General features: G+C 36.5%; 1 protein-coding gene across 23 annotated transcripts in view; it reads right to left on the reverse strand.

The window, feature by feature from the left end:
* Positions 1-1132: 1132 nt before the first annotated feature.
* EPB41L2 (erythrocyte membrane protein band 4.1 like 2) overlaps positions 1133-21450 on the reverse strand; it is a 117347-nt gene continuing 97029 nt past the window's right edge. For 11 of the 23 annotated variants that reach the window (XM_017828413.1, XM_017828365.1, XM_017828545.1 and 8 more), the window contains 10 exons: positions 19554-19700; positions 18074-18178; positions 15127-15279; positions 14038-14091; positions 13260-13820; positions 11334-11456; positions 10755-10853; positions 8103-8183; positions 5292-5430; positions 1133-2359 (listed from right to left, as the gene is read on the reverse strand). In XM_017828413.1, the coding sequence (XP_017683902.1) occupies positions 5323-5430; positions 8103-8183; positions 10755-10853; positions 11334-11456; positions 13260-13820; positions 14038-14091; positions 15127-15279; positions 18074-18178; positions 19554-19700 (1431 nt within the window). In that variant the 3' untranslated portion in view covers positions 1133-2359; positions 5292-5322. The remainder of the gene's footprint in view (positions 2360-5291; positions 5431-8102; positions 8184-10754; positions 10854-11333; positions 11457-13259; positions 13821-14037; positions 14092-15126; positions 15280-18073; positions 18179-19553; positions 19701-21450) is intronic. The other 12 variants (XM_017828446.1, XM_017828452.1, XM_017828499.1 and 9 more) reach the window with 12 other exon arrangements.

Consider the following 21450-nt stretch of genomic DNA (forward strand, 5'->3'; position numbering starts at 1 on the left):
TTGTGGCTTATGTTTTTCTGCATGACAATGGCTCTTTAATTAGTACATATTTAATAAATGGAAGCAACAACTGTGCACAAGCTATGCTGACCTGAAAACACTATTAATTTTTCCCTGACAAAAGGTTCTCATTAGTATTTGAAGAAAGACATCTCTCAGTGAAACATCTTTATTTCAATAATATTATATTTGCAGTTTTAGGGATTAAATACAATTGCAAAAAAGTATTGCTCTAGTGTCTAACTAATCAGGATGATCCAAATCAATAAGGAATTCAATATGCTTTCCTACTATCAAACAAGATCTACAACTAATACTACACCACATCAAAAATACCTTAAAGATTTTATATAGCTTTTTCTTACATCCTTTTATAGGAATATCTGCTAAGACATCCCTCAAAATGTGTATCTATTTTTACCTACACTTAAATATCCCAAACTTGCCACTTCCTCGACAACCCTCTTACAGTGTTGCAACAATGCCCTTATGTTATGAGGCCCGATGGGTTTCTCTTTCCCCTTTTGAAAGGCAGAACATCTGAGGTTTTGAAGAAAAGCAGGTGAACCTGTTATCTGCTATTTTTCTGGGTAATGTGGGATGTGACTGAGAACACCCATATGCGTATAGAAATCAACATCTCTGTTACTGTTGTCTTATGTTATCCAAATTATACAAAGTCAAAACTAATAAGAACTTCTGTTATGCAAGCATGCTGACAGATGGCAGCCATCTAAACTGAGATTAACACCAAAAATACATTGCTCAGAAGAGAAAAAGAGTGTAGGGAGAAGCTTTAGATGTGTTTTGTTATCTGAAGACCATAGTACGTCCATTTGCAGACTGAGGCTAACTTGTACTGCGATGTCCAAATCTCCTCTGTTTTGGCATCTGAGGATTTCTTCTCTAAACTACAGAAACCAGGATGTTTATTGGAAGATGTCTTAAAAACACTGATACTTTAGTATCTATATTAGGAGCCAGGCAATTGTGCCACCCTTCCGGCAGCCCTGCAGACCATTTGCACTAATCCCTGCTATTCAAGGTTCTGTGACTTCTAGAACTGCAGTTCTTATAAGTAATCTGCTCACTTTAAATATCCTCCAAGCTTATGTCTGAGTGCCAAAAGTCATACAGAGAATAAACAACTTTATTTTATAACAGAATTACAGAAAGCAAAATATCACTTAATACAACTTCAAGCTGCTATAAATCTAATTTGGCATTTTAACTATACACAGAGTCGACAGCAAAAAAACCCCAAACAACCAACCCCTCTGCAAGAACAAATTAAAAATAAACCCCAATATAATTAACAGGTTTTCTCAATGGCAGTCTCAACTGATGGTACTCTCTTATTACTTTATGAATGGAGTCCATATTACACTTTTACTCAGTATCCTAAAAACCTGCACTAACCATTAGAGGAAGCATGTGAAATGTATACCTTCTCTGTAACAGAAATGTCAGTTCTAACATGGAGACAGTGAGTTTACTAGCAAGCGAGCATTCTACACATGTATTCAAATAATGGAAGTACTGAAGTTGGGACACAGTAAGAAAAAAAGCACTACGGTTTTAAGCTGCCTAGATCATCTCTTGTTGGAAGAAGAGAAAGATATTTTGTTCGTCCTTCTTTCCTTATCTGGAATGCTGCAGACAGCAAAAAAGTCTGCAAGAAGTTGAGCATTGGCACCAAAGTGCAAAAAGAACACAGTGCTCAGTCAGAAGAAATGTGTCTGCAACTCCTTCTCCTCTATAAACTGCCATACCATCTCTGCTCCACAGAGAGGAGAACCTTAGAACAGAAAGAGTTACAGAGATACCAGTATAAAATTTATTCAAAGAAATAGATTTTTTCAAATTTTAGCAAATGTTGTATTTTTATAAAAAACTTAATTATGTGATATATTTACCAGAATAGTCTGAAAAAAATTCTGTAAATTACTCCAGTAAGAGATTTCACTTGAAATATCTGAAAAAACCCTATATCTAAATTAGTAAAGATCCTCCTTCCGGCACAATTACCACCTACTCCAGTGAACAATGCTTTCCAGCTTCTTTTGTTCACTTTCATATACTTAAGAATCAATTTCAAAACCACAAGTATTTGTGCAAAAGAAGATCATACCCTCTATAACTTCATTTAAAAAAAAATTTCTAAGATTGTTAAGAATTGGTTATAAAAAATAAACAAGAAAGATTGTAAGTGAATATAGACCAAAGATGTTAAAATGGAGTTTGGTATTGGCATTTAAGTCGTGAATATCTGGTCATCGTTGCTAGCCTTGGTGGATTCGGTAGAGTAATGATGACTTGGAATGATTACAGTCCTTCGTGGTCAGTATCATTTTTACTTCTGGAAGAGAAAATGAGGCAGAAGGTTATATAACCATTCGTCACAGATACTATGTGAATGCCACTTCAGAGTCAAGAAGTAATTTTTTCTATAGAGGGGTTTGGGGGGGGGGAAAGAAGGTAATTTCATAAAAAAAATGTTGCATTGACTAAAACCCACTTCAATCATGAGGCAAACAGTACTACTTTTTCTTCAAGTACTAATCTTTGCTCCCCAAAATTCTCATGTTATTTTAATAGCGTCTTCTTGCACAGTTTACTGAAAATTTTAATCCACAACCTAGTGCATAAATAAAAAATAAAGGTACTTGTTCTATTTAGTAATCCCTCAGAATCAGAATGCAGTATCTTTCACTGTCATTAGAGAAAACGAGTCTACAAAAACAATATTGCTGTAGTCACCAGGGCAGAGCTTTCAACACCTTAGAAACAACTATTCAAAATTTGTGGCATGACTTCACTGCCTAAGCACAATTTCTAGAGCTGTTTCTGCAGTCCCACCTGCCCTTTAGTTGCTGCTACAGGAGAGCAAAAGGCTCTTGACAGATACTTAACGTGCTTCAGGTGGCCTGTGTTTGTTTAGACTACTAAATCTTTTCCTTAATGTTTAACTGAAAGGAATCATCAGTCAAACAAGCCCCCAGGTCTCAGATACCAAAGGAGCATGAAGAAATGTTCTCTTTTATTCTCTCGCAAGCATTTCAGACCACGAGCCTGTAAAGTAACTGGCAAACTCAGACAAGAACATCTGACACACTCCGATACATTGCAAACACAATTCCACAATGTATGTTTCAAAAAAAATGCAAAAATCCCACCACCCTCAGACAATGGAAGGAACTCTTTGAATGCTGCCTCATTTTTGGTGCTCTTCCCAATCCTTTCTCACAAGTAACTCCCACGTCCTTTGTTATTTCCACAGTTTCTAGAATTATGTAATGTGCAAATAATTTTTAAAAGTATTAATGCTATAACATTAATATCCAAATGAGTGTTGACCTAGCACTTCCAAACTTGATCCATGTTATTGACCTGGTTTGTACATTTATGAACAAAAATTATTCATTTCTTTTCCAAACACACAATAAACTGACCAAATCTATCAGGCAGCTCAAACTTAGTTCCACTGTGATTTACAGCCTGGAAAATGATGTAAATTTACACTCTGAGAAGCTCAGAGGAAAACTGGCCAGAAGATACTGTCTAAACACACATGATCAAAACAAACACTGTAGTTCTAGCACAATCTCTATGAGGTCAGGAAAGGCAACTGGAACCACTTTTGACAGAGAAGGTGGATAAACTTTCTGTCCACAGGCAGAGAGCAGACATCCTACTCTTATCCTCACAGGCTTCTCCATGGCATTCAACACTGCTGCTCTATGCAGTGCTGCACATAGTAGGAATTCAGGACAAACTCCCAGAAATGAAACGTGCAGTAATGAGACCCAACAATTCTGCCAGCAGATGAGAAAAATTCTCTCCCTAATACCTCACCACTTGTAGTCTCTTAACAGATCATACACATGTCAACAGCTGGCAACATATACTAGCTCTCCCTTTCCCCAGCCACACATAGGCACCTCTGGATGTTAAGAAAAGAGAGACTTGTAGATAGATGAAATAAACAAAGGCTTAAGTCTATGTCTTTCAGCTGAAAATATGCATCAGACTAGTTCAGGAAGACTCCAATTCCTTGATAATGGTCATCTTCCATGGAACAGCATTCAATAGATGCACTTCATATCCTCTCAAACTGCTGCTCGCATCTTTTCTCTTCTGGATCCCAGAAGTGATACTCGACAGTGAAATCTTTATCTCTTAGGAAACTCAGGCACAGGAATAAAGCAGACTTTTCAACATAAGGAATTATCAGGATTTTGTGAAAGACATCCTCTCCTCTATAGTAGGTTACATCAAATTTGGAATCAAGTCAGTGTCTCATTTTCCATATATTCCTGGCACTTTGTGACTGTGCTCATGATGTCTAGTAGTCTGCTAAAGCTGCAGGTCGAAATTTTTGACAGTTAGTTTCCTTTGGTAAAAAGTTTCATTTGATACTAAGGGAATGCATGCCTGCACAGGACCTAGAAATCTCTTGTCCACGGGTTACAACCACCACTGTATAAAATGCCGAGCTGAGGAAATAAGAATCATGACTACTCTAATTTCCTTAAAAACCACAAAATGTATTTCTTTTACCTTGTCTCCTCCTACATTAACATTGATCAGAGCGCATATTAAAGGCTTGCAATTGTACTGAAACAATTATCTCTCTTGAGGTGTGCCAATAACACCTCTGCTCTCCTAGCTAAATACAGAGTCAGCAAAAGTCAGAAGTCTCCCTATGAAGACTTAAACCACTGCTTTTTAAACTTTATTTCTTTATAAATCTCTCCCATTGATATTTAACCATCCCACACAAAACCTTTTTCTTGAATCTGAATCTACAATTAACAAAACCATCAAGTTTGAAAAAAACTGAAGCTTGAGTCTCCTATCAACAGTGTGACAAACAAAGGAAATCTGAAGCTTTACACCCCCAAACGGTTACTGAGCTTTAAGACAATAGCCTATAAAAAGTGCATCAGCAGATTTATTCAGTGTTCATTCTGATCCTTCTATTGAATACATGAAAAAAGGGCAGTATTTTTGGTTTTCTCTTTTTTTTTTTTTATTTCCAACATTGTAGGAAACGCCATGAGAGTACTGTGACAAGACTGGAGACATATATAGGAACATTTGCAACTAAAATTAATGTCAGATCGGACTTAAAAATTCTTACACTAACACTCTTCTATTAGGACCTGTTTTAACTCACCCTTTAATGATAGCATATCTCAAAGGTGCCCCATATTTTTCAGCTGAAAGACACGAATGCAACAGAAAACTGATATTAAATTTTCCTATGGTAATTATATATATAAGCTTACCTGAAGTATTTGCTTGAGGACATTTTTTATTTTACTCTTCATCTTCCTCAGCAATTTCAGTTTCTTTGTGCACCACCACTCTTGTCACAGACATGTCAGGGTGCTGTTCTTTGGCTTCTTTGATTGCCTGTGCCAGGGCCTGCAAATGTATTTGAAATATGGAACTCAACAACACCAAAAGGACACTCATGTGGATCCAGAGAAGGGCAGAGTAGCTTTGGAAAATCTGGTCATAATTTTTCAGAAGTGTAAATTCCTAAACTTGAGAAGGGATCAAGGGTAAAAAAAAAAAACAAAAAACAAACCCAAACCAAACCAAAAAACCCAAACAAAAGGAAAAAACCCACCCCACTATACTAAAAATTTACCAAGATTTACGGGAAGTAACAACCATAAAATTGTAAGATAACTTTTCTAGCTCATTTCAGGAGAATAAGAAGTATTCTTATATCTCAGAAATCTTTGAACTTCTGCAACAGATTTAGCAAACAAAGCCTTAACAAGAATGTAAGACAGGATGGAAAAACAGGAGTTCCCTTTAGTTTCTTGAACAAAATAGAAAGATTCTTTGGAATGTAAACTAAGTATGGTACTGAAACTCTAAAAAGAGATCATAACAGAAATTTCTTTCTCAGCATAAGAACTTCATTTTTCTCTTTGTTCTAGTTAAAGAGAAATTTCTCTAGCTTAATTCAAGTAAGCGCAAATAAGTATTACTCACTTTCTTATACTCCTTCCTCCACATTTTAAGAAATTTTATCTTCCGAAGAGATGTACCAATATACACAGACCATTTTAAGTCCCTTCTAACTGAAATGTAATAGTCTATTCTACATCACGGTCAACCACATAAGAGCAACCTCTGAGTCAAGAGAGGCAAGAAAGCACCTGGGACCTTTTATTCCTTGCCCTCATCTACATCTTATTTCCGTGAGCGGTATTACTGCTGGAACCTAACACAAGAAAAAAACAGAAGACAATAGAAGGCATTCTGAGGCAACAGTAAGCTCACTATTCACCTTAGTATCAACCACAACTAAAAAAAACCCTCAAAAATACTCTGAGGAGCAAGAAAAATATAATGCAACAAAAAGGTTTATCTTAATTTAGAAAAGTGACAATTTCTTGAGCTATAGGTGTTAAGGAGAGAAGAAATCCTGAAGAGACATTGAAAACACCAACATTAGCCACCCTGTCATATGATAATGAATTTGAAGTCCTATTAAGGAAACACGTCCAGAATCCATGTGGTACATACATGGTACATGGGCACTAGTAATGTTTGTTGAATTATTAATCCCAACTATATTTTACTAGTTTCTCTTTTACAATATGCTGAGTGTAAACTCTGTAGAACAAATGAGATTTCTAAAAAAGTGCCTGTTAAGATTTAAGAATCAGTGTTTATCATCAAACCATAAACAATGGAGAAACCCTGTCTCCAGCTGTTAAATTACAACAACTTCATACAAGTATTTGTATTCTGAGACTCCAAATTAGAGTATTATTGTCCTATTGAAAACTGTTTTAGTGATTCAGGGAGCTAAAAGACAGAAAAAACATCCAGTATGTAGTTTGGGCATTTAAGGAGCTCCATATTCACTGACGTGGTAGATATTTCTTAAATCTCTTAAAAGCTGCTCACTGCTGCTTTAAACTTCAGTCATTAAAATTGTATTTTGTACTCCTTTTTTATAATTTCATTTTTTTTTTTACTTCATTACTCAGTTATTTTAAAATAAAGAAGGGCTTAGAGAATTGTCTGGTATACTACAGGTATTTGAGACCTTTCCAGACATCTGTGTCAAGGCAAACAAGAGTCATGCCTGATGCTAAACAGTCCTGTCATTTAATTAAGAGTTTCAAGAAGAGATTCAACTTGTCAAGAGCCACTTTCTGGAGGCAAATCAAAACGTGAAAATAAATTCCTTGAGAACTCTCAGTATATTACAGTTCTGAAGTTGTTGTGTTGACTTGTGTAGCCTTCATAAAGTTAGAAACGGATTCACTGCAACTTTATGCAGAAAGTAGACTTTTCCATTTGTATTATCCAGTGACTGTTGATTGTCTGTTACCATAGTTTCTTAGATGAAACAAAAATTGTGTAATCATCACTACAAAAACTAGATAATTGAATTTTCTCAATTGTTTTCCTGTGTACTGCTTAAATTCAGCCTTATTAATTGGGCATGCAGAAGTGATTTTAACCTTAGTTTCTAACACATTGTAAAATACTGCTTCACTATGGATGGAGATGAAACGTATTTACACAAGATTCCAGCAGATCAACAATCGCTTCTGTTACACATATTTCTACAAATATAGGTCAAAAACTAAGTTTTAAATTCAAGCAGTTTATGCTTTAATGTATTTCAAAGCTTTCAGTCAAAATGAGTGCTGCATTCAGATATTGCTGACACAATGCAGTAAAGACTCCCATCTCTCCAGATTAACGTATCAAAATAAGATTATTTCAGTAATGCTCTTCCTCCCAATGGCAAAAGCTGCATTAAATAAACTGAGTCTCTTCCAAAAAAAGCAATCTTTTAAAAATAGTAAAACTCCATTCACATGATCTGTGACGCAAATTTACAAATGCTGTTTTTTCTTTTCACTTATATTCAAAAGGCTCCTTATTCACAAAACATGACTGCTTAATAACTCTGGCACAATTAACAGTCTTAGGGTCTTTCTATATCCTCTTATTCCTCTTATTCTCTAACTTTCCCTTATTTCAGGTTTCTGAAATATCATCTAGATCTCATGGACTTCAAAAAACACATTGTAAGTGGTAACAGTTTACATACTCACCTCATCATGGTCAATATCTGCATCTCCAGTAATGACTATTCGCTTCTCAATTCTTGTTTCTGATACTCCACCTTTTACCATCTACAGATGGCAGGAAAAAAAAATCCTTTTAATTATTCTGTACTTCCACAGAATAACAGCACTCCTTTCTGCTGCACTGAAGCAAATAAATTTCTGTGTCTGAGTTACAATTAGTAATAAATGTTCTTAGTGCTAAATCATCCTTTCCTTTTTCAGTTACACAGTTAGTCACATTCTAGCAATTGCTAAACTTGAGAAAAATCAAACAATAAAGAATTACTTCTGTTATTGGAGCTCATGTTTGACAAACTGTAATTCCAACTTCTTCCACCATATAAATCTGGCAATATGGAAATTTCAGCAGTCTTCTCTTTTTATTTCAACTGACCTATTATGGGTTTTTCCACAGTCATAATCCTATGCCCTTAAATACAAAGATGATCTGTTTTTCAATTCTGCCATTCAAGGATCTTTGTGAGATATTTTCAACCAATTTCACATTGCTGAATAATTTTGTGCTTTGTTTCTTAATTTCTTACTCCACTGAACAGCTTATAAAAAAATTCTCACAGAAATAACATTGTTTGCCTTTCTTTTCACCCAGCCTGTATATGAGGAAAGAATAAACTACTACTTAAATATTCTCACCATACTAGAAAAGATCCAAGATCACTCTGTTAAAAACACCACTAGAATATTGAAATTATTTTAGCAGGTCCATTCATCAATAATGAACAGTTTGGGATGTAAAACAGAAAGTTAGTTTAGAAAATTCAAAATCTTGTTACTGACCACTTATCATCAATTTAAAAAAGATAGGGATCTGTTGCATCATGGTAATCCCAGTAATTTTTTTAGTAGAAGACAAGACTGAATCTATTTTCTTTAACGGTTCCTTCCAAAAAGCAGGATTATTTGACATTTGAACTTGACAAGTAAATATAAACTTCCTCTCAAAACTGTGGTTAAATTTACTTTTTCCTAAAGTAAAAAGTAACTTTAAGGACTTTTTCCTAAAAAGGTGGTGGCTTAATGATTCCAAAAGAGAGCAGGAGACCGAAAAGGACCTGTTAACTAGCCTGTATAGCAAAGCATATGCATTTTCAATTCTGAGATTCCTTATTTCACATGATTCTCTTTCCAACATTATCTTTCCACTAATTTTGTGAATACAACTTTTAATCTTTAGACATCCAGTGAGCAGTGAATTACTGTTCGATTCTGCCATGTTGTGAAACTTCTGTGTTTTGGGGGAGGGAGAGAAATCCTAAATTCACACTTCGTTTCCCTCTTCCCATTTTTTTACCTTAAACAATGCTTCCTGTAATTTTCTTGGAAAAAGATGTTATGAATTCAAAGACAAGAGTTCAGAACTGTGTTGGTTAGGCACGTGTATTGGGTCCAGCTGAGCTGGAGCTCATTTCCCCACAGTAGCTCTCACAGTGCTGTGCTTTGCACTGGTAGTTAGAAGGGTGTTGATAACACACCAGTGTTTTGGCTACTGCTGAGCACAGCATCAGCACTGTAACATTCCTTCCTTAGTTGAGGGCAAGATCCTGGGAGGGGACCCAAGTAGGCCAGCTGACCCAAACTGACCAAAGGGATATTCCAGACCATATGATGTCAGCTCAGATATAAGAGCTAAGGCAAGGAGCAGGAAGGCAGGCATTCATTGTCTCCACTGGCTGCCTACTGAGAAACCGTCATGTGTACTGAAGCCCTGCTTGTCGGGAGTGGCCGACTATCGCTGCTCATGGGAAGTAGAGAATAAACCCTGCTATCTTTTGCTTCTGCACGCACAACCTTCGCTTTGCTTTTTGCTTTAAATAAACTGTCTTATATCAACCCACAAGTTGTTTTCTTTTTTCCCACCTTACTCTCTTCCATCCCTCTGGGAAGGGGAGTGATAGAGTGGCTGGGTGCGCACCTGGCATCCAGCCAAGGTCAACCCACCACAGCATGCCTAAAATTTGACAAATATTTACATAAATTAACAATAATCATCATCACACTTTGGTTGTTCTAACATACTCTGGTACGAAACGGTATATGAGACTGAAACAGATGTGATATGCTGTTAACACATGAGTTTTCCTTTCCTTTCCAAGCATGGAATGCAGAGTAAATAATTCAGCACTCAAATATGCTTGCAAAGTAATCTAATGGAATGATCTGGTTTTAAATAAGCTCTAAACCTTTAAATAAGCTCTAAACTGATGCCACTAGCAAGGCTCCTGTAGACCTCAGACAAACCAGTTACATCAGTAAAGATCCTGCAGGGTATCAGTGAGTGATGACAGGACTGAAACTTAGTTCAGTCCTGAAATTTAGTTACATACTCATTTGTCAAACACTGAAATAAGACCTACATGAAATACTAAAAAACCACTAATGATACTTTTCCCCCTTTCCCTGTCCTGTTCCCAGATATTCCTGCTTCTTATTAAGGCTTCTCTGTTCAAAAATCTGCGTACAGAAAGATTAACTCTCACACATGCCTGGAATGAATCCATTCCATTTTAAGTCACTTTTCTTCTAAGAATTAGCAGATAGATGAGAAACTTCACGCAAGACTGTGTTTTGAGGGTTTGATGTCTTTTTTAGTTAAGAAAGGCATTAAATATATTTTACCTTTGTGATGTGTGTAGTTGTGGTAGTAGAAACAGACTCTGATGTAATTGTCTGTGCACTCACCAGCATGCCGGCATCGCCACCAGCGCTGCCATCAAGCTGTAATTAAAAAAAAAAAAAAGGTATTTTTGTATTCTGGCATTTAAAAATTTTGTTTTCACAAGAGAAAAGGCTGGTTTACATATTCTTTAGTTCCATTAGAACTGAAATCTAAAGAGAAACTATCCAAGTTTACAAAATCATGTAAGACTATTGTCATGGTTCATTCCTGTGGAAACTTCATGATCACAGTTATGTGTTCCTTTCAGGAGCAATGAGATATTTTAATCAAGTTTCCAAGACTAAAAATGAGTTACACATTCGCAGACAGCAACTAAATCTTTATTTAGAAAAAAACAATTTGAACTTCTGAAGTAATACTGCTTTGTCTACTTACCTAATTCATAGCCAAAGTATAATCTTATCTGCTAGCAAAAAAGTATGTGCTTTTGAAAAGCATTTTTGAACATTATCTATTTTTATCTACATAACTCGAATAAAAATAAGTTTGCAAACAATATAACAAGCCAGTCAGCATACCTGTGAAGATTCATATGTGATAGTTTTAGTTTCTGTTTGCACAATTGGAATTTCTTTAGTGGAGATTTCAGTTCTCTGCGTGGCATCTGAAATGGTTACCATCTCTGTTTTCACTACTGGAGGCTGTGATGCAAGAAATAATCAATCAATTCAAAAAGATAGAAGAAGTTTGTAAAGTGGACCAAGAAAACACAACCAAAAGCTCAAGAAAATCATAATAGTAAGATAAATATTTGGCTGGTTTCCCAATCAAAAAGCATGCAATAAACAAAATGAAATGAAGATTAATACATCAGCCCTCTACATAACATCTATCTACGTAACACTGTAAGAAAATTTAATGTCCTAATAACCTTGCCAAAGTTCAGTATTTCAGCCAACAGTACATATCATAGAGGGCAACTGCTAAAACAAAGCTGCAACACATGTACCAAAAATGTGTAAAAGCCATCACTAGGGGAAAAAAAAAAAATCTTAGTTTGCATAAAGAAATTAATAGCTAGCTCAGATGGATAAACTTCATATTAGAATGAATCTGGGAAAATACTTATCATTCTTTAGTCCGCAAATCAAGACTAGAAATTCCAAGGAAATTACATAAAAGTTTAACTTTATGATATGCATTACTTCTGGAACAGAAGAACACCTTTGACAACTGGATTTTAAGCAGTCTACATTCAATGTAAGAATTCTGTAAGTCAACCACTTCTTTTGACAAAGCCATTCAGAGTTAGCTAGTGGTGTTTTCTGCAACATCACAAAGAAAGCAATTAACCCAGGGTCTCTAAGCTAGTGAACTCACGACTTATCTCATTGGAGCAGATTTTCAATATTTTTATGAACTAAAGCCGTTTGATATTTTTCTAGATGCATCAGCTGCTATCTCCTATTGATTTTGGATACACATGGGGTGAAATCCCAGGAAAAAAAACAAAAAAAACCCCTTTCCTTCCCTCTACACACTTGCACACACAGCAGCTCTTCTCCCCTTTCCATAAACTATGTGCTATTAGGAAGCATGGGTGCCTGCAAATTTTAAAGGTCTAATAAACTAATTCTTTCACATCATTAATCATAACAGCTGTATATGCAAAGAAGTTGTTTGGATTTAAAAGTAATGAAAAAAATTTGCCACTGTTACAAGAACAAGCAGGTAGATAACTACCAAAAAAATCATCTAATTGTTGAAAAACTCAGGAGATCATGACAACTTTACAAAGGCATACATCTCTGCATTTAATTTTTTTTCCATTTCTGCTTCTTTATAAAGTTTGCCCAGTAATGAACTTTAGAATCCATGCATTCTTCCTTAAAATCTACAGCACTAGAAGACTTCATAGAAACATTGTTATATGTGCCTCATCACTTAACAGTGCTCTCACCTATGCAATTTCTAGCCATACATACTCTAGCCTATAAATCCATAATATAGAAGGAGAAAAAAGAAAAAGGCAAGAAAAGCAGTGAGGAATGGGGGGGGGGAGAAGGAACAAAAATTTGTGACGACTGTTTTCTAATTTCAGTTGCTAATTTCAATAGCTTTCCAATCACAATTACCTGTCATGGACTTGTCAAAAACAATTGACAAATAGACAAGACAAGACTTAAAACATTTGAAACATGAAAATAATAAATATACATTATGTAAGTGCATATAAAATAAGGAGGAGATAAAAAAAAAGAGATATCAGTCTTCGGAAGGTTTGCCTTACTGGTGATTCTCACTCAGTTCTAGCAAAAAGTCAGAAACCATAACTGAAGGAGACAGAATTTCACTGCTCAAAAATGGTTTCCCCTTCCAAATGATCTGAATCTTGTTGGATGCCAGAAGATGTGGAGGAATAGGAGAAGAAGAAAGGCAGGTATATTTTTCACCCCAAGATATATCTCTGCTTAATCTAGTTGTCATACTGTTCTACCATTTACCTCAGAACAACAAATTAATTGTGGTGCAACATCAATGTCAACATGAGACACATCTCCATTGAGTTTGAGCTGTTCCTCCTCTTTTTCTTGACCTAAATCTTGCTTAACTTCCTCTGACAATTTCTTCTCTTCTGTAGCTACGGTAACTGTATTTTTCTGGACCAAATCTTCAGCTGTAACTTGTGTGTGCTCAACTGGCACATTCAGTTTACTGCCTTCTGGTGTGGCTTCCACATGCTGTATTTTTTCTTCATGTTCTTTCCTTTTCATGTCTTCCTCTTCTTCCTGTTCTTCCCTGATGACTTCCTCAATTGCCCTATGATGTGGCTGGTATTCTCCCACCTCTTCATCCTCACTCTCACTACTACTGCTGCTGCTGCTACTATCTGATGGCAATGATGATGAGTCCTTTTTTGACAGATGCTCCACCTTACATGTTTCCCCAGCATCAGTGGCAACTTGCATTTTCCCTTTGTTGGTTTCGTCTACGACTACTGTTTCTTCTATCCCAAACTCTGCCTGCTTCTTCTCCTCCACTATGTCCAGAGTCTCATGTGAACTCTGCACAAAAAAACATGGATGAGGGGAAAAAAAACAAAAGTAGAGTATATGAATAAATAAAAATGAAATAAACAAAATTAGCTGATGGCTGGTTCATGTCATGTAGAAGACAAAAGATAGTTGTGATGGTGAACTGAAAAAGGAAAGAAGGGAAGAATGAAGATGGATTGGAAGAGTTAAGAGCCAAATTTAGTCATGGAAAAAAAATCTGTAGAACCTTATCAGCATTGCTGACTCCAGTACAAGGCCCTTCTGCTCTGGAAGCATGTCTCTGTGGAACAAAAAGCAATCAGAGGACAAAAATCAATGCATAACCCTTTTCAACAGTGCAACACCCTCCAAGCAAGCTTTTAAGAATGTATATACATGATACTAGACAGATATTGCATATTCACTACAACATTCACATACAACTATGCTCATTTCCTTACACTTCTTTTAATATTTAATCAAAGGTAGGTAAGAATTGCGGATATTATTAACTGGCATAAGAATTGAATTATGAAAGCCTGAAAATAAAAAGCATGAATGCATTGGCCTGTGATGTTACCAAGGCAGTTACTTCACTCAGTTAAATCAGGAATTAAGAACAAATAATGTTAAGGGAAAATAAAAAGAAAAAATAATTTAACATTCTACTAGCAGTTTATCATAATTTTAAAAAGATACAGAATACATTATTATATGGTTTTAAGAGTTGTTCATCTTTGGTCTGTTACTTTATGAAACTTAATAGATAAGACTGTTTAGGGAGGCAAGCTGTGAGAACAGCAACACATGACTACCAAGAAGATCCCATTAGAATTCAGTTTGGAGGCAAAATGATGATACTAAAGCAGCTATATTAGTATTTGTTCTGTAACAAAATAATTTGTGATGGATATCGCAGAGAACCCAGTGTAAATGATAACATTAGGTAGGTAGGGTAGGGGTTTTTTTAATCTAATGTATTTTTAGTTTGCGAAGCCTAGCCATGATATTTTTAGTGAACAGTTTGCAGCAAAATTAAAGAGTTCAAATTATAACAACACAAAAATCACACATCATCTGTGACTTAATCCTAGCTTTTATTGCTGTTTACCAAGGAAAGCACCCAGGGAGGGTAAGCTTAAACAAGCACCGACTCCCTCCTACTTCTGGAGCGCTGCAGATTCAGAATTTTGCTCTCTAGCTGGATCTCTCTCCGCTCTAATGCAAGCAGGCAGCTCACTGGCTCGGACACAGAACCGCAGCCCCACCCCGGCCCAGGCGGGCGGGGGCTCCGTGCCCCGGGAGCGGAGGGGATGCCGACCCCACGCCCAAGCACCTGGGGCGGCGGCGCGGCCGCGGCGCTGGCGCCGGTCTGTTCCCCCGCAGCGCCCTCTGCTGGCCCCGGGCTGGCGGCGGCGAAGGGCCCTCTGGTGCTGGCGCCAAAGCCCTCCTTACTAAACAAAATGGAGGTTATCTCCTCTTCTAGGCTCTAGACGGGTCAGAGAAAGGAAAGGAAAGAATTAGACAGCGACGAGCGGAGCGGCAGCCACCTACAAAGGAAAGGTCTGGCGAGAGAGAGACGTGACAAAGGCAAGGAAAGGCTCGGCAGGAGCAGCGGGGCACGGGCTGCCCCGGGGCGAGACGAGGACAAGGGAGGGTGGGCAGCACAGCCGTGCCTCCACCATGCACAACACACTACGGGGATTGAAAACATCGACGCTCACACCGATTTCCCAAACAGAGCAGTTTACTTAGGTGGTAACTCCGTATTTACTGTTGGGGGTTTGTCCCCCTTTAAAAAATCCATTTTTGACACCACCTAATGCCCAACTGGCGCAGAGCCCAGAGCTGTCAGACACGTTTGCTTGGAATACATACACACAATGCTGAAATGTTAAAATACTTCTTATTTATTTATAATAAATGTTACATATAGGCTTTTCAAATGCTTAAATAACCTAAGCAAATTCGTGTCTATTAAAAATCTGTTTTCAAAAACGCTTTCCCATTTTACTGGGAAAACTAGTTTTATTTAAACATACATTAAAGTCTATAATTGCTTTAATGCATAAGTTATGTTTATATTCTGGTCTATTTTCTGTAGGACTATAAATCTGTATGAGTAAGCAAACTTTAAAAATTCATGGGGGTACAAGCCCTCTGAAAAGGCTAAAATTCTTTATTCCAGATTTCTTTCCACAAGCTCTCATAAGAAGTTAGAAGTAAAAGATGTTAAAATAAAAAGCCAACAATGTACAAATACTGAACAGGGACATAACACAGATTTTGACAACATTCCGTAAGAGACACTGCAGTCTTAGAAAAGGGCACTACAGAGAATCATGGCAGAAGCACATGCCAGAGGAAAGCCAAGGTGCCAAGCAGACAACTGCAGCCTGTGTGGATTCACTGTGGGAGTAGTGATGTAGAATCGAAACTAAGAGAACTTACACCATGCTACTATGCATATCCTGCAACATATATGGCATGCAGAAGAATAGAGAAGGAAAAGAGAAAGAACCCCTATATTGTTCTTCCTACAACAAAATTTAAAGTTTATCTCAAACGTGGCTAAGAAAAGTTATTAAATCTGCCTTCATGAAGCACTGAATATCCATCAGGGCAATGTGTTCCTCACCCTCCACCTTCTTTCCCTAGTTTACTATACCCAGTAAACATTCATCTAATAACATATTACACTAAAAGACAAAAATGTTCGTGATCCTCCTTTTACCATGCTCTGGTACCTTGTTTTCTGACCACTCAAAGCAGTTTTAAAAAAAAAAAAAAAAGGCAAGGGAAAACCAAAATCTTTATCTGGTATGTGGTTAGGCTGTGTGCTTCTCTTTCTCACCCTCACCCCTTATATATATACAATTAAAGAGATACATACCACCCACTTCTTTGAATTTTATCACCTTCAAATTTTTGGGTCTTCCAGTCTTTTAAAAGGAAAACCCTATTCACACAATTTGTTTGATAATGTAACCCCTGTTCCCGGAGGAGGCATTTAGTAAAAATGATTAAATGTATAAATAGAATTGGCACTTTTCATCAATTTTGTATCAGCCTGCCAAGATGTTTAAATTCCTGGCAAATTCCTTCTGGTACACAGTCATACACTCTGACATGAAATACTGTTTACAAGCTGCAGAAGATGGATTAAAGAAAAAAAATATTGTGGGTATCCATAAAAGAAAAACATTTAATGTATTTATTTGTGACATTCATCTCAATGTGGCATGATTTTTGTTTAATTAAGTCACAGATGCTGTGCGCTTTTGAGAGTATGGTGACATAGAAGAATAGTGGCACAAAAGAGGTGTACCCAAAGCAACATTTCTCATACACAGAAAATTACTTGTTTACAAGTATTTTTACTGGAGCAAAAGAAGGATGAAAAGAAAGAATATTAGCAGTGGTATCCCTGCTTTATTCTCGTCTATTGTCCAACTATCCTAAAGGACAGGTAATATGTAAAGTCCAGAGATATGACTGAGTCTACTAATACCAGCAAATTTATAAATTGGGGATAACAAAAGACTTGAACACAGACTTCTTTGTATCCATCAACAAATAACTCAGGATGGAAGTACAGTTTCCCAATCATCATATTTTTATGTGTTACTGAAATAGGACTGACAGCTTCACATTAACCTAATAGACCAAAAGTGACGTAAAAAAGCAACATCACAATTGCTACTCATCATCACTATCACACTGCTACTAGTCCCACTGGTTATATAGTGCTTTTCATTGCACAGATGTTAAACCAGCTTATCAAGGACAAAACCTCCCTCTTTTCCCGGATGAAAAGAGAGGTACAGAAGTGTGGAGGTACTCAGAACTAGGTTGCCTCTGAAGCAAAGCATTATTGATTTGAATAATGATTCGACAGTGAACACATAAAGCAAAAAGTTCCTATGTGAAGTGTCAAATAACTGCAGGCAATTATTTCCATATAGAATGGAAATACATATTTTGCTGTCATCCTTGTCACATCAAATACAGTAATTTTCCAGTGAAGAATTGTTTTTCTTTTCAAATAGTAGCAATTCAGAACTTCACGGTTAGTTTGATGTTAAAGCAAAATGTTGCTGGCATTCATATGTGTGTATATATACGGATACACACACAGAGATCCTGGTTTACAACCCGACATTATCCTTTCAGTACTGGCTTTAAAAAGTTATTTCCATCAAGAAAAAAAAGAAAAAGAAAGAAGTGCCCAAGCTAGCCCGCAGCAGATACAGCGAAAAGGCAGTAGGTTTCAGGGCAGCCACCTTATCGGTTTCCTCAGGTTTTGCTCCATCAATCCATGGCATTGCAATCCATTGTTTCTCCTTCCCAGGCAGCGTTTTCACTTGGAAAATGTGGTCCCCTTTTTTCTAGTTAGTTTTCATTTTATAAAACCAGTGTAAATCAACAAGCAATGAGACAGACATACATTATACATAATATAAAACCAAATCATCTGAAAGTGACAGAACATACTAGATGAGGAAAAAAAAAAACAGATAAAATAACTTGAAGGAGGCCTCAACTTCAATACAAAGAAATCAACACAAAAATACACACATCCACATAATAAAAACTAAGTTACACTTCTACATAAATGTCTATTTTAACCAAAAATATATTTAGCTATATAGCTATTAAATGAACCAATGTGTCATGAATATTTGAAAATATGACCAACATCTGTACCTGTGCAGATAGCACTATGTATAGAAATATTAAGGTACTACTCAGGAATTTGAGGAATTTCTTGGCAGTGACCATAAATTAACAAAATAGCCATTAAAGAAGTGATCCATAGAGTCATTAACTGTTATCTGTATGGACATACTCACAGCTCAGATTGCTTACATATCTTACTGAAATAGTGTCCTATTAACAAAAATAATTTGGTAGCATCAAGCCTGCTTAAATGAAAGCATACCTCTCTGAGGACTGAAAAGAATGCTTAAAAATTTAAGGAGATATGACAATACATTTAAGGAGAGAAGGGTGGGAACCATGCTGATAGAAAAGAATAACAATACAACATAAACTGATTGTTTTTGAAGACTGATTTGCTCTGCTACTCTATGAAAGAAGCTGCAAATAACCTAATAAAACTAAAAGTTTCACAACAGCAAGAGAAATTTATTTGGGTAGTTTTCTTGCCATGAGCATTCAGGATGATATTTGTAGAAAACTGTTTTCCATACTGCTGTTTCAATGTTCAGTCAGAAAGAAGGTATAGAGAAAAAGTAGATACATTTGTTTTATAGGCTTTTGAGGATTAAGACAGTAAATTTTAAGAACTGCATTAAATGTGCCCTACAGAAGTCAACACTGTACATTAACTGATCATGTAAAGGTCCTTCTGAAACAACACACAGACTATTTGTGTATTTATGCACAAGCTGTCTATGAAGAGTTAACGAGACAAAAAGGAGGGAAAAGTTCTATCACTGAAAGTTATCTCCATCAATCTGTGTAAATCAGAGTGAAATTTAAGATGTCCTTAATATACCGGAAAATATTGCCATTGCTTCCATTTTCTTCTAATTCAGTTGTTCATGTAGAAAAATAAAATTCCACACACTATTTAAAGTCAGGCCCAATAGTAAGTGGTAAAAAAGTTAATGTATACTTAGTATAAACAAACACTACATTAGACAAATAAAGTGTTAATCTAAAGGACAAACTGCATTTACTGTGTTACATACAGGGTTGTATGGGAACGCATGCGGAGAGGTGTCTGCAGTGACATACCCCTTGTGTCTGTAGGGACAGAGGTGTGATACGCCGCTTTTCCCACTCATTTGGGCGTGGTTCGGGTGTGGATTCCATGAAATTGCGCTTGAGCTCACTAATGCTAGCCTGGTGTTTCAGTAAGTCGTCCTGGGTCTTATCCAGGTCCTAGCAACCCGCAACATAAAACAAAGTAGGACAAAACACGACAACAAAAGCAAACTTAACCGGAAAAAAAAAAAGGAAACAAAAGCAACCAAACCAAGGAAAGTGCCTTGTGTCTGAAGAGGTGACCTTCGGAAGAGTGCCTTAAAATAAAAAAAGTTTAAGGATATAAGGGACCAAGATTTTTTGTTTTGTTTCTTTCATATTTTAAAGCAAAGGAAGAATAATGCCGTGTATGGTTATTTAACAGAGGGCTACTTTCATCCAAAATATGAAACTCTTAGCAACAATAGTAATTTCCAGTAGCTGTTTGCTTTCATCTAAAATTTGCAAGTACAGATGCAAATGTTTCAGAATACTGCACAGCTAACATAACTGAAGGTAGCTGTAAAAATAGTTGAACCCAAGGAGCATAAAAATGCATCTTTCTTGCTATTACAAGCTCCATGAAAAATACTTACTTCTGTGAACACAGTACTACACAGCCAAATATGCAAGCAGCTAACACCTGCTTAGCTTCAGAGGGACTACTCATTGTGCCTCTCATGTAGGCTTAAACTTACTGGAGGAATCAGATTTAAAGACTTAAAACCTGTTATCTGCCAATTCCACATTTAAGAACCTGGCAGCAGACAGACACAAGTAGGAACAGTTTCTATGCATGGCAATACCAAAGAAATGATCTCTCTGAATTGCACCTCCATAGGCCAATGCCAAAGAAGACACCACAGCGTGAATACCAAATTAGATTTGTGATGACCCATTGAGGCTAAACTGCAGCACCTTGGATTAAATAATTACAAGCTAGTTTTTCACTTTGTACCAGATACAAAGTAGAGGTAAGGTTCAGGAGATATGCAGAAACATAACTGCTCTCGTAATCAGACGAAAATGTATCTGCTTGGTTTTCTTGGAAATTCATTATCCTTTCAATGCAATGACTGGGCTTTGGTGGGGGGAGCAGATTTCACCCTGCTTTCATAATGTCTCCTCCTTCCAGTATTCTAGGTCTTGAGAAAAGCCTGTGTAGCCTATGCTCACTCTAACACAAGAAGATTTTTTCAGTATTCTGTAGTTAAATTCAAATTTAAGCCTCCAATTCATTTTCAGTAAAGAATTAAAGGACAGAAGATTAAAATTAAATATTATCACTGCAGACAATTATTAATGAAGTTTTGTCAAAAGAATGTAATCAGAAATAATAATGTAGGTAATGAATCTGGATTTTGTACAAAGATTTTACATACTATTTAGCAGATCATTCTGAAATTTTACTTTAACTCGATTGGGATTTTTATTATCAGTGATCACAATGCAAAGACGCCTCACATTAGGTCATAAAAAATCCAACCCCCAAATTAATTAATTCTAATTTCTTTTCATTTGCATATTCAGCCCCAGTAAGGGTTTGGTGCTGCACATCTATTTCCTAATTCTGTGAATAATCCTATGTGCAGTTTGAACACTTGAACCTCTCCCCTTCTGGCAGCTCAGTAGGCTTGTATTTTCAGAAGACTGCTTTTCATCGTGAACTAACAAATGAGACATTAGATATGTCCTCCTAAAGTCTGTAGTTCCTGAGTGAAGTAAAATCTTATGCCAAAGGCATTCTATTATACAACAATCATGTCATTATTTTAAAACCTGTCTTGGCTTGACACAAGGCACATTTCTTGGGCTTGATCAAAGCACAGTTATGCAATGTGCACTTCCAGTGCTTTAGTAAGTTATATACAAGCAAATTTTCAATAGT

This window comes from Lepidothrix coronata, unplaced genomic scaffold (genome assembly GCF_001604755.1).
Source record: "Lepidothrix coronata isolate B3197 unplaced genomic scaffold, Lepidothrix_coronata-1.0 Scaffold5, whole genome shotgun sequence".
NCBI lineage: Eukaryota > Metazoa > Chordata > Aves > Passeriformes > Pipridae > Lepidothrix > Lepidothrix coronata.